The 14,272-nt window shown below is 47.3% G+C and overlaps 1 protein-coding gene across 1 annotated transcript; it reads right to left on the minus strand.

The window, feature by feature from the left end:
* Positions 1-6,458: 6,458 nt before the first annotated feature.
* Positions 6,459-13,758, minus strand: cfl2 (cofilin 2 (muscle)). The gene is made up of 4 exons (XM_070979877.1): positions 13,633-13,758; positions 8,616-8,923; positions 7,825-7,901; positions 6,459-7,430 (listed from the first exon to the last, which is right to left on the minus strand). Exons 1-4 carry the CDS (start codon positions 13,633-13,635, stop codon positions 7,318-7,320), a joined length of 501 nt encoding a protein of 166 aa, XP_070835978.1. The 5' UTR covers positions 13,636-13,758; the 3' UTR covers positions 6,459-7,317.
* Positions 13,759-14,272: the final 514 nt, after the last annotated feature.

The following is a 14,272-nucleotide window of genomic DNA, read 5'->3' on the forward strand; positions in this document are numbered from 1 at the left end:
TCTGTTAAACAACACGATTCATCCAGTAAGACGAGATACAACAATATCTGTGATACTTCCAGTACCATCAGTACTTCTACTGAAGTACAGCATCTGAATACTTCCTGGTTCCCGGTGATCGTTGTTACTTCATCACAGGACAGATTTTACAGCATCACTTCCTGTGACAGAGATGAGGCGTTCAGGGGCCTTTAACTTCTGGACTAACCTGAGATCAGATGTGCTGAATGAGTGAATGAATGGATGGATGGATGGATGGATGGATGGATGGATGGATGGATGGATGGATGGATGGATGGATGGATGCAGCATGTTGTGCAGACCCTGCTGGTCTGACCAGGAGCCTCCTCAGGACGGTCACACTCTGTTTGAAGCCCCCGCGTCACTCTGAGGACCCATCCGGCCTTTAATCCGTCCTCGCACTCCACTGATGGACGTCCATTGATGGAAGTCATTTTTCTCCATCAGTGTTTCCGGCTGTCTTCTGTCTCAGAGACGTTCGGGAACAGATCCTTGACCGTGAACCTGCTCGGTCCTCACGGTTCCCTCCGTCTCGTTCTGAACGTTCTGCTGAACAGAAGCAAACCTCTGAGGCCGTCGGTCCTCTGCTCAGCTCCTGACGGTCAAACCTGTGTCTGATCCAGAATCTTTGTTTCCAGACAGACCTGAGGCCTGTACCATGAAGCTGGATTACGGCTTAGCGAGATAACTTCAGGTTTAACCCTGGCTTTTCGGTACCATAAAGGTGGCTTACTTTCTATCGGGCTACGTTGCCGTGGTAACCTATGCTGAACACCTAACCTGCTCCGGAGCAGGATCAGTTCAGGATAAGAGCTCGGCAGGTATAAAAGCCCCACCTGCTGACCAATCAGTTCTCTTGGAGAATGGCCTGTCCGTTTGATGAGAACCCGGTGGATCTTGGTGCACAGCTTGTGCGAAGAGCACTCAGGCGCGAGAGAGTATTTAGAGATCGCTGGAATCCGTTCGAATTGTCTGAACAATCACTGTACGAAAGGTACAGGTTTTCAGGAGAGGGGTTACAAAACATCTGTCAGCTGCTGGAGCCTTCCATCAGTAATGTAACGCAGCGCGACCACGCGCTGACAGTCCCGCAGACAGTGTGCATTGCACTGAGGTTTTTTGCCACAGGTAATATATTTCTTAGTGATGTTTGTAATTATTATGATGTCTTTAAATCCCTCGTTGGATGGGTTACAAGCAAGCCACAGATAAAATGCCATTAATCAGTTATTTGTTTAAGTAAATCATGGATTGATTCATTCATTCATAGGTACTTTATGTATTCGGTTGGCGATGCCGAAAACCTCGGAAAAACACAGTATGTAGAGCTATTCATAAAGTCGCGGGGGCCCTGACTGAGCTTGTCGATGCATTCGTGGTGTTTCCCAGCCACCTGCCCACGCAATGCATCAAAGAGGGCTTTTATGACATCGCAGGTAAGCAAGGTGGATGTGTAATTTGCATAATGTAGACTAAGCCCTGGGATGTTTGCTGTTGTATATTGTATTGTATATAGCCTCCAACATGTAGGCCTACATATACATATGCTACATGTATAAGATATAGTAAGCGTACTGACCACTTTGAAGTATATTTTTATACTTGTTTGATTTGCTCCCATGTTCTCTTTGCTCCACTCGGGCTGCATCTGAAATAATAAGGCTACGATCACATGCCATAACGAAAAATTTCATACACACATACATTTATGGAACACACAAATGTTCCTGCAGTCAGATATACAAGTGCAGTCATAGTGGGGAAGTAATATTATAATGGCACTAACTGACGCATTGACACAGTTTGCGCCGTTTGGCAGCTGCAACTGTGTTGCTTTTTGCCTGGATTATTGATTTGTATTCCTCGTATTCATTAATTATTATTGTTTGCTCCTCCGTAGTGAAATATGCGGCTCGGGCTGATTTTTCCATGTTTGCGATTGGTCGCATGCAGCAAACTCCGCCCTTTTTATGTGAGCGCGCTCAGATCTGGATTGGACAAGCCTGAACTGAATTAGTGAGTTGATAGCCGGCTTTATGGTACCGAAAATCCGGAGGGCGGATGTCTCGTTAAGTGAAGCCCGATAAGTAAGAGGAAGCCCGGCTAGGTTAATCAAGCTTTATGGTACAGGCCTCTGGTCTCTGCTCCACATGTCAGACCTGACTCGTCTGTGCTCTGACCCAGATCAAAGTCTGGAGGTGACCCTCCGAATGAAATAAAATAAGTCTCTTTAAGGATCAGTCATCAGTGAACAGACACCACTCTTCACGTATGATCACCGGTCATCAGCACGCGAGCACGTGTCAATAACTGGTTAATAACTGGTTAATAACTGGTTAATAAGTCAGAGAATTGGAGCTGGAAGCACATCGAAGTGTTTAGATGAGACAGATGGCAAAAACCAACAGATAAGACACAGCAGCGATGATGATGAGCGACGATGATGAGTTCTACTGAACATGAATTAATACTCCAGAAGATGTTTACAGCTACATCACCATCTGTTATTGAGCAGTTATTACACCTCTACGTGCTGATCACACCTGATGATTGTACTACGTCACCAGGTTTCTGTTTGATGTCTGCAGTTCAGCTCAGTGACCAGCAGGAGGAGACAAACTCAGCGGTCAGCACACAGTCTGAGCCTCTCTACAAACCAATTCAGTTATTGATTTGATGTGTTTATGATCCATGACACATCTATTGGTTTCAATGTTTTTGTTCAGATTCTTTTTGGAAACTTAATTCATTATCTTCAGTGTGGGCTGCACGGTGGCGCAGCAGGTAGTGCTTGCCTCACAGCAAGAAGGTTGCTGGTTCGATCCCCGGGTCGGGCCTTTCTGTGTGAAGTTTGCATGTTCTTCCCGTGCATGCGTGGGTTCTCTCCGGGTTCTCCGGCTTCCTCCCACAGACCAGAAACATGCTCATTAGGTTGACTGGTGACTCTAAATTGCCCCTCAGTGTGAGTGTGAGCGTGAATGGTTGTCTGTCTTTGCATGTTGCCCTGCAATTGGCTGGCGACCGGTCCAGGGTGTACCTGCCTCTCGCCCGTTGAAGCTGGGATAGGCTCCAGCCTAATACAGAAGTATTAGTATGAAAACATTTGACAAGTACCACATTAAATGTACTCTTCCTGCGTTTAAGTATACGGCTGACTGGAGTAGAACTATAAACAAACGTCAAATGGAAATACTCGAGTACCTGAAAGCTGTACTTGAGTAAATGTGTTGAGTCAGACTGATGCTTTGTTCTCGTCAGCGGACCAATCAGCTGATTTAATGTTCCTAGAGAGAACCAGTGAGATGTTCCGATCCGTCACCTCCACCAGACAGGATGGAGCTTTGTTCAGGACTGTTTCAAACCTACTCCACCTGTTAACCTCCACCTGTCTCTGCTGTTTGGTCTCTCTGGTGACGGCGTGGAAGCTGATTACTGGCAGGAGAAAAACACCTGATGTCCTGATAAAAACTTGGGATTCAGATGGTATAAATACCACAGCAGAGGATCTCCGTCTTAAAAACACAGTATTGATCTCATTTTGACTTTGTACCTCATTACTTGGACCTAATGCCTCTGATACAATCATCTTGCCACTCGTGCAGGCTTTGATTGGCACCATCGCTTTGACTCGTGGTGGATCTGGACTCTGTGGCTCGCCTCCCTGCTGCTGCGCCGGCTCGTGTTTCTCTGCAGCTGGTCGGTGGCGGTGAGTCATCTCGCTGCAGCTGGTCGGTCGTGGAGCTTCGCTGCCGGCCGCCTCGTCTGTCCACTTTTTCCTTTTGTGGACGGTGATGACTGGACTCAGAAGCATGTGCGGTCCAGAAATAGAAGCAGGGGATCAGATTCTCCAGAGCCGATCAGAGCGGCAGCAGCTCCAACAATTTTTGACTTTATGCAACCTGTTTTAACGCCGGGTCCAGTGGCAGCGATGCTTTTCAACGTGAGCACCAAGCATACACCTGGTTCTGGTTTCTGCTGGACCTGGTTTCAGACTGGACTCACTGACTGCTTTTACAGCCTGGGACCTTTTAAGGTCAGGAATTCACAGCCTTCATTTATTCAGCTCCTGAAGCTGCTCCACTCAAAAAAGTCCGACAGGACGTCAGGACTCAGACAGGAAGTCAGGACTCAGACAGGAAGTCAGTGCTCAGACAGGAAGTCAGGACTCAGACAGGAAGTCAGGACTCAGACAGGAAGTCAGTGCTCCAACAGGAAGTCAGGACTCAGACAGGAAGTCAGGACTCAGACAGGACGTCAAGACTCAGACAGGAAGTCAGGACTCAGACAGGACGTCAGGACTCAGACAGGAAGTCAGGACTCAGACAGGAAGTCAGTGCTCAGACAGGAAGTCAGGACGTCAGGACTCAGACAGGAAGTCAGGACTCAGACAGGACGTCAGGACTCAGACAGGAAGTCAGGACTCAGACAGGACGTCAAGACTCAGACAGGAAGTCAGGACTCAGACAGGACGTCAGGACTCAGACAGGACGTCAAGACTCAGACAGGAAGTCAGTGCTCAGACAGGAAGTCAGGACTCAGACAGGATGTCAAGACTCAGACAGGAAGTCAGTGCTCAGACAGGAAGTCAGGACTCAGACAGGAAGTCAGTGCTCAGACAGGAAGTCAGGACTCAGACAGGAAGTCAGTGCTCAGACAGGAAGTCAGGACTCAGACAGGAAGTCAGGACTCAGACAGGACGTCAAGACTCAGACAGGAAGTCAGGACTCAGACAGGACGTCAGGACTCAGACAGGAAGTCAGGACTCAGACAGGACGTCAAGACTCAGACAGGAAGTCAGGACTCAGACAGGACGTCAGGACTCAGACAGGAAGTCAGGCCTCAGACAGGAAGTCAGGACTCAGACAGGACGTCAAGACTCAGACAGGACATCAAGACTCAGACAGGAAGTCAGTGCTCAGACAGGAAGTCAGGACTCAGACAGGACGTCAAGACTCAGACAGGAAGTCAGTGCTCAGACAGGAAGTCAGGACTCAGACAGGAAGTCAGTGCTCAGACAGGAAGTCAGGACTCAGACAGGAAGTCAGGACTCAGACAGGATGTCAAGACTCAGACAGGAAGTCAGGACTCAGACAGGACGTCAAGACTCAGACAGGAAGTCAGTGCTCAGACAGGAAGTCAGTGCTCAGACAGGAAGTCAGGACTCAGACAGGAAGTCAAGACTCAGACAGGAAGTCAGGACTCAGACAGGAAGTCAGTGATCAGACAGGAAGTCAGTGCTCAGACAGGAAGTCAGGACTCAGACAGGAAGTCAGGACTCAAACAGGGCATCAGGACTGGACTCAAGAACCAAAAAGCAGTCAAAACGGTGCAAATGTGTAAAGCCTTAGGAATTGTATGAATTATGAACTGAACTAACTTGAGATACCCCTGAATATTATTTTTTTGTAATTAGTGTATATATTATGTATATATTTGTAAATATGGTGTGTGGTGAAAATAAATAAATAAATAATAAAAAAAAGACTCAGACAGGAAGTCAGTGCTCAGACAGGAAGTCAGGACACAGACAGGAAGTTGGGACTGATGTATTCGTCCAGGTTTGTTTTGGTTTCATATTTATAGAGACAATCTGAGAGCGACATGATGTTTCCATGGAAACCACTGGTGCTCACTGGGGGACGAAAATCAGCTGATCAACAGAACCTTTATTCTTTGACCTGGTGAAACGGTTCTGTCTGTAGCAGAACACAAGTTCTTTGATTTGTCGATGGATTTCTTTTAACATTGTTCTAATGAGGCCATACTGGTTCTAATGGGATTCCACAGCATTTGAAGTCATACTGGTTATACTGGGTTCTTCTGGAGCTTCTGATTCTAATTGATGAAATGCCCTGGTGGTGAAGTTCCACTGAGTTTTTAGTGGTTCTAATAGGGTTCTACTGAGATCAGAATCGTTCTAATGGCCTTTAACTGCTTCTAATGGGTTTCCATGGGTTTTAATAGGGTTCTACTGAGGTCATACTGGTTCATCTGATGATCCGTCAGGTGGCACCTGCCTCCAGCGTGACTGAGTGTCTCTGTGTGTGTGTGAATGTTGGCTGTGCTGTATTGTTCTGGTTCTTCGTCACAGTAGAAATGTTATGTATGAATTCACTCATTCATGTTCTCACTGAGGTTCTACTGGGGGTCAAACTCACTCACACTCCTTCTGCTGAGGACCAGCAGTCCCACAGTGGTTCTTTTAAAGGTCGTACTGGTTCTAATGGTCTCTACTAGACTTCTGGTCTCGGTCCAACTGGTTCTACATGTGTCACACAGGTGTGATGGCGGTTCTACATCGTTCAGAATGTTTTCAATTGCAGGTCGTTCAGACCCGACTGATGTCTGTCTAAAGGTGGAACGCAGAACGTCTGAACAACCTGCGGGTGAAAAGGCTCTGTGATTGGTGGAAGCAGAGATGAGGCGGGAGGCGTCTGATCTGCCACAGGCTTTTATTGCAAAGTGGCTTCCTGTGATCTCAGAAACAACGTTCCACTTTAAGGCTCCAGATGTCGTCGTGTTGTTGTTGTTGTTGTTGTGGGGTCGTCTCTCACTGCTTGGGTCAAATCTGCTTCCTGTAGTGTTTCTTTACAAAATAAAAGTGCACTCTAACTAATGGTGTGACGGTTACATTCAAACTGAAAGTAAGGCGACGACCAAACAGCTAGAATGACGGCGAGTCGGACAGGAATGACAGCTGAGGTAAACAAACGTTAGCGTGGTGACAAACAGAGATTTAACGTCAGGACCTTTTCTGTCTCAACCTGTAGTGTTTCAACAAAAAGTGCTGGGTGTTCTTCTTCTTCTTCTCTTCTGAATGCATAGTCTAACAATAAGTCTGCCTGGTTTGAACATACTGAACAACAGTTTACAATAATAAATAAAGTCATATGTAAAAAGCTGCAGGAGGCGGAGCTTCGCGGCGCTCGCCTCCGACACATGTGGCTGCTTCCTTCACATCGACTTTTTGGCAAAACTCTGGCTGCGAGAGAGACAACCTTCCTGGGGTTTGGTAGTGTGTCGTTTTGTTTTTTTTCTGCCAGGTGAACAGAAGTCATGTGGCAACAAACTGGGAGGTGTTTGCATATCATTATGTTAATGAGATCTCCTTCATGTTGGAAAAAAGCAAAAAGAACAAAAAGAAAACAAAGAGGCCTAAAGATGCTAACTCCTTCAGGACATGGATACAGACAGAGCAAGCTGCTGAGTGAAGCGGCGGTGTTCAGGTGGGGTCAGGTGCTTCGGTCCGGATGGCACGGCGGTTGGCTTGGCTCCGCTTGGCTCGCCGTGATGACATCACATCGGCTTGCCCTCCAGAGATACCACCACATTCCCGCCCAGCTTCTCGGCCAGCGTGCTGCGGTCCTGGATGTCGTCCAGCCCGTTCACCTGCCACTCGTGTTTGATACCTGAGGAGACACACCTGAGGTCACTGGTCAGGGAGGAACACCGCTGACAGACACACCCGAACCACTGATGGCACCTGAGCTCAGCCAATCACACCTGAGCTCCACAGAGAAGGCTGTGCCAGGTATGTCTGACAGGTGACTTCCTGTGTCTCGTCTTGAGGCGGTGAGCAACTGCTAGCGTGTACTTGGCAGATCTGCCGCTATGACTGCAAGTTACCTGCCAACCTGAACACCTGCGAGGACATCTGACCTCCTCACAGTGGTTAGCAATATGACACAATTAGCTGAGACACTAAGTGGCGGTGGCAGCGGCTGTTCGTCATCTGACACACCTTTACTGACGTGTCATGACGACAGGATGTGACCTCTGGCCCCAGCAGGTCACATGACTCACCTGTAAACTTCTTTTTGATGGCATCTTTCGAGCTGGCGTAGATCATCTTGCTCTTCAGTGGAGCGCCATCTGGAGCCCTGAGGAGAACACGACAGCGAGAGCTCAGGTGAGACCTTTGACGGGACCAGACCGTCGCTGACCACAGGCAGACCAGACGGCGATGCTACTGGCCACCAGCCAGGGGAGGGAGGGAGGCCAGGTGTCAGTCCGTCACCTGAAGCTTCGCCTGCTCACAGCGTGTCACGAATGAACAAGAAGTCACTTCAGTAAACAAAGATGATTGTCAGTCACAGAACGGATCGATTCCTACAGCAGACACTAAACATCATCCTGTTCCAGCCATCAGAGATATCTGAGTTTGTAAAAATGTTCTGCTGATAGACTGACAGACTCGTCCACATTCACTGAGCTCTACTCACATTCCCTGCAAAAAGTCTACAGGACTGCTAAAACCAGGACCAAACCTGTCCCAGTCTGAGGGTCCGGACCAGCATCTGGCCTGGATCCCTCCTCTTAGACCAGTGATTCTCAACTCACTGGGTCGGGGTCAGCTCAGTTTTGTCTCGGCAAAAAAAATTCCTGTGCTTTTATTTTGAAGGGGATATTTTATGCAGCGGAGTGCTGTCTATTTGTGTCACGGCTCGTTATTAAGGGGTGATGGTGGGTCCCGAGGCCAGACCAGTTGAGAACCACTGTCTTAGACTGCTGATCAATACAAGCTCTGAGCACGATCAGTAGCTGGTTGAACGACTGGTCCCTGATCAACGCCTGGTCCTGGATCAGTACTGTACCAGAAGATGAAGACGAGGTCTTCCTTCTTGGACTCCTTGGTCTCGTAGGTGGCGTCGTACAGGCCGTATCTGCAGTCATTGAGGGGGAGGAGCTTGACAAAGCAAGCGTAGGGGTCGTCCACCGTCTCCCCGATGTCCCCCACCAGGATCTGCTTCCCCTCCTCCACAATGATCTTCTTCCTGTCCTCACTCAGACAGAACAGCACCGCCTTCTTCCTCTTCTTCACCTCGTCCTGGGTCGAAGACTTCCTCACCTTCATGTCGTTGAACACCCTGATGACCTCATCGTTCACTGTGACACCTGACGCCTGCAGATGACAGGTAGGATCAATAAAGTTTAATCAGAGCAAAAGCGTTTCACATGGTTGAACAGGAAATGATCAAAGACATTCGTGATTCTCCTGTAGTCCTGCACCAGGACTGGAGAGAGCCAGCAGAGTCCTGCATGAGGATCTGCGACTTCAGCTTTAAAGGTGATCAATACCATCTTAAAATTAATTCTATGTCACTGTTTGGTTCAAAAACAGCTGCAACAATGAGTCCATTAATCCATCAATACTGAATCAATCATTTTCATGATCAGTTTATATAGTTCATTTATCTTTTAGCTTCTTTTTATTTTTTAGGGTTAGGGTTCGTCAAACTCAAATGTTGAATATTTCCTGTTTGGTTCTGATCATTGTGTTTGAACTGTGATCAATTATTTTATTTATTTCAATTACTTTATTTTATCAACCGATCGATTCACAGAAAAAATCAATGTGGGTGAAAATAATCTGTCGGAATGTAAAGATCACTTTGATCAGATGAATGTCTGATGAGCTGCTCACCTGTGCAGGTGTTAAACCACCTCCAAAGCATGAACTTGTTGCTGGACACAAACTGGAGAAATCTAAAGCAGTTTGTCCTTTGACCCCCAGAGACTGTTGAAGGTCCCACGGGTGACTTCAGACTTTTTGTTCCATCAAAACCACCTGATGATGTTTCTGATCAGTCCTCCAGAAAGAACATTTGACTGAGACGCATCATCTCCCATCTCTGTCTGAGCTAGATGAGCTCCATGACGGAGGAAACAAAGTCGTATTTTAAATATATCGAGTAAAACCAAAACCCCAAACAAGCCTGCAAGGAACCAACGAAGAAACCAATGAAGAAACCAACGAAGAAAACCAACGAAGACACCAACGAAGACACCAACGAAGACACCAATGAAGAAACCAATGAGGACACCAATGAAGAAACCAACGAAGAAACCAACGAAGACACCAACGAAGACACCAATGAAGAAACCAATGAAGACACCAACGAAGAAACCAACGAAGAAACCACTGAAGACACCAACGAAGACGCCAACGAAGAAACCAATGAAGAAACCAACGAAGACACCAATGAAGACACCAACGAAGACACCAATGAAGAAACCAACAAAGAAACCAACAAAGACACCAACGAAGACACCAACGAAGAAACCAATGAAGACACCAACAAAGACACCAACGAAGACACCAATGAAGAAACCAATGAAGAAACCAACAAAGACACTAACGAAGACACCAATGAAGAAACCAATGAAGACACCAACAGAGACACCAACAAAGACACCAACGAAGAAACCAACGAAGACACCAACGAAGAAACCAACGAAGAAACCAATGAAGACACCAATGAAGAAACCAACGAAGACACCAAGAAAGAAACCAACGAAGACACTGACGAAGAATCCAAAGAAGACACCAACGAAGAAACCAACAAAGACACCAACGAAGACACCAACGAAGAAACCGACGAAGGATCCAACAAAGACACCAACGAAGATACCAATGAAGAAACTAACTAAGAAACCAATGAAGAAACCAACAAAGAAACCAACGAAGACACCAAAAAAGAAACCAATGAAGACACTAACAAAGACACCAATAAGAACACCAATGAAACACTGAAATGAAATCAAATGAAAGCGAGTCTCTTCAGCCTGACCTACATCCACAGCGCTCCATCGAGCGGGCGAGACGAGTGGAGACAGGACGTCTGTTGACCGACTGCGGACAAGGAGCAGCTTGTGTTGCTGCTGCAGAACAGATCCCAGGAGACAAGCCTTCACTAACGAGTCCTTTAATGAAGGGACGTCTGCTCGCAGACTCTGTGCTCCATCACTTCAGTCTGCTGGATTCTAGTTTTAGTTATTACAGAGCTTCATGTCTGTTTGTGTAACTCACTGATAAGAGATCACAGATCAATACTGTGTGATCAATATGAATTTAATATCTGTGTTATTGTCCATATGATGTACGACTCGGCTGAGGTTACTGCTCATTTGAAGTGTGAGACATGAACGCTCTGTAGTCAGACACGTTGTCTTTAACACCGTGGACACATCAAGAAAATGTCTGTGGAGCATTTCTGGTGGACGTTTGGATGGTTGTCTGAGAGCAGCGTTCATGTCCTCCGTTGGTCTCATGACACGTGTTGGCATGATGAAGTGCTCAGAGACGCTAACAGACATTTTACTCTGCAGTGGACACGGTCCACGTCCAGCTCTGATCATACGTGAACAAATCACTTTGACAATAAACAAAGAAAAAGTCTTCAAACATCTTTGTGTTGTTTGTCCTGAGCGATCCCAGGAAACCCACAGAGATGCCATGGAGACATCCACAGAGACATTCACAGAGACGCCCTGAGACACCCACAGAGACACACGGAGATATCCACTGGGACATCCATAGAGACAACCATACAGACACCCACAGAGATGCCAACAGAGACACCCAGAGAGACACCCAGAGACGCCCAGACACACACAGAGACACTCACAGAGACACACAGAGACATCCACAGAGACATCCAGAGACATCCACAGAGACACCCACAGAGACATCCACAGAGACGCCCTAAGACACCCACAGAGACACTCACAGAGACACACGGAGACATCCACTGGGACATCCATAGAGACAACCATACAGACACCCACAGAGATGCCAACAGAGACACCCAGAGAGACACCCAGAGACGCCCACAGACACACACAGAGACACTCACAGAGACACACGGAGACATCCACAGAGACATCCACAGAGACACTCACAGAGACACACGGAGACATCCACAGAGACACCCACAGAGATGCCCACAGACACACACAGAGACACCCACAGAGACACTCACAGAGACACACAGAGACATCCAGAGACATCCACAGAGACAACCACAGAGACACACAGAGACATCCAGAGACATCCACAGAGACAACCACAGAGACGCCCACAGAGACACCCAGAGTCACCCACAGAGATGCCCAGAGACACACCCACAGAGACACATGGAGACATCCACACAGACAACCATACAAACGCCCACAGAGACACTCACAGACACCTACACAGAGACATCCACAGAGACAACCACAGAGACACCCAGAGACACCCACATAGACAACCATACAGACATCCACAGAGACACCCACACAGACCTCCACAGAGACATCCACAGAGACAACCAGCACAGATGTCCACAGAGACGTCTGACTGATGACTTTTCTTGTGTCTCCTGGTGTGTGGACGGTATCTGGATGAAGTTTTACTGTGCTTTTGTGAATGAGCAAAAGTACTTGTAGCAGTCTTCGTACAGACGGAGCTCTCCTTCAGGTCCACATGCCCCACGGTGGACAGACAAGTCTTAGTTTTACACAGCGTCCCTTCAGGCTCCTCAAACTGATCAGTTGACCGGTGACAGTCTAACAGACGTCAGCTGATCCACTCAAACGTCTGTCAGTACTTGTCCTCATTTTGAAAGCTGTTACCTGATCAGGTGAGTCTGCATTTGTTTTGTCTCCTGTCTGTTTGTCCATCTTAAACAAACCAGCAGCTACAATCAGCTGATAATGTCAGGGTTTAAGTGTCCGGGTCAGCTGATCAGAGGGCGAGCCTCTGACATCACTGCTGATCGATGCAGTGATGACATCACTTCTGATAGGTGTGATGACATCACTGCTGATTGATGCGGTGATGACATCACTGCTGATAGGTGTGATGACATCACTGCTGCTGACTCTGTTCTGATAACACAGATGTGTCTGTAAAATCTTGTCACCATGGAAACAACAGCTGAACTGATCAATCGTCTTCCTCTGAGGTCACAAACCTACTGATGATGTCACTGCTGCTTTGATAGTTACAGCCCAGAGAACTTTGACACAAATGGAGAAAAATCAGAAAGAACAAACAAGAAAAACTTTAATTTGAGTTTTAAATGAAGAAAAAAAAACGTGACGTTAAAGTGAAAAAGTGACTTTTTTCTGTTTGTTCTTCATCTTCATCTTTCACTGTGATCACTTTTCAATACTGTGATGAATTAGTATCAAAAACATGTCTCACATCAGATGCTGTGTGGACACAGTCTGCTTACTGGGTGAACTGGGGACGGCCAGTTAAACCAGTGCTCAGACTGCAGAGTCACGGTCTGTCCGTCTGTCGGACTCTGATCACTGATCCGGACTAATTCAAACCTGCTGAACTCGCTCCTTCGGCTCAGCAGCATCAGGTCCACTGAGTCCAGCTGGCGTGGTCCCGTCCTGGTCCCGTCCTGGTCTGACAGCGTGTCCCCGCTGGGTGCGGGCCGGTCAGCCCAGCGGGACCACAGCGGGAATAAGATGGCCGCCCCGGGCCACACGGCCTGGGGGCAGGCCGGACCCAGCCGGACCTGGGACCGTTACCGTTCTTCAAGTCTGAAAAACCTCCGATGACGTTCCCAGATTAAATTCCGATTCCAGGACAAGTTTCTACGAGATGAGAACACCGAATAACCGTCGGTGTGGACGTACGGCTAACGCTAACGGGAGCGGCTAACGCTGAGGCTAACTAACGGGAGCGGCAGCCATGCTAGCTAACATCACGCTAACGATACTCGCGGAGCCACATAACGGTCCTCCGGAGACCCGCCGGATCCGGACTACACAGGAACCGTTTTCTGAAGACCACAATCACACCCGGGGGGACAGTCAATGGCCATTTCTTACCATGTTGTCCCGGGGTTTGTCCGCGCTTCTTCGCCGTCAGATCGGGGTTTCTCAGGGGTGAAAGGTAGCGGGGAATGTGGCCGTCTGACCGGAGGAGGAGGAGGAGGAGGGAGGGAGGGAGGAGGAGGAGGAGGAGGAGGAGGAGGAGGAGGAGGGAGGGAGGGAGAGGGAGGAGGAGGAGGAGGAGGAGGGAGGAATGTAAAGAAGTATATTTCCTGAGGTATTTTTTCTTCTTCTTTCATTTTATTTATCAGCTTTAGTTACTTTACAGCAAGAATAAATGTAAATAAAACAAAATCTAAACTTTGTAGTATTATACCATCAAACTTTATCATTAATCATTAAAAAAAGCTCCAACTTGATGTAACAGAATGAGTACTTTTACTTTTGGTACTGTAAACGTATTTCAATGCAAATAGTAAAATTTGGAATGCAGGACTTGTACCAGTATTTCTACACTGTCCTATTACTGCTTATACTGAAGTTATGAGTACTTCTTTCACCTCTGCAAAGTAAAAACACTTTAAAACAAAGTACTATCTTCATGAAACTCACTTATTGTAGGAATAAGAAATAAGCACAGAAGAAACAATCGGTCGATCAATAACTGAACAATAATCTTTGACAAGTGACTGTTTGA

The sequence above is a fragment of the Chaetodon trifascialis genome, chromosome 14 (assembly GCF_039877785.1).
Source record: "Chaetodon trifascialis isolate fChaTrf1 chromosome 14, fChaTrf1.hap1, whole genome shotgun sequence".
Classification (NCBI taxonomy): Eukaryota; Metazoa; Chordata; class Actinopteri; order Chaetodontiformes; family Chaetodontidae; genus Chaetodon; species Chaetodon trifascialis.

Bases quoted from the DNA above. Each gene is read 5' to 3' on its own strand.
- cfl2 (XM_070979877.1), bottom strand. The intron at 7,902-8,615 runs GTACAGTACTGA...TGTTCTCCTCAG, and splicing joins GACCTCGTCTTCATCTTCTG to GGCTCCAGATGGCGCTCCAC. The intron at 7,431-7,824 runs GTGAGTCATGTG...GTGTCTCCTCAG, and splicing joins CATCAAAAAGAAGTTTACAG to GTATCAAACACGAGTGGCAG.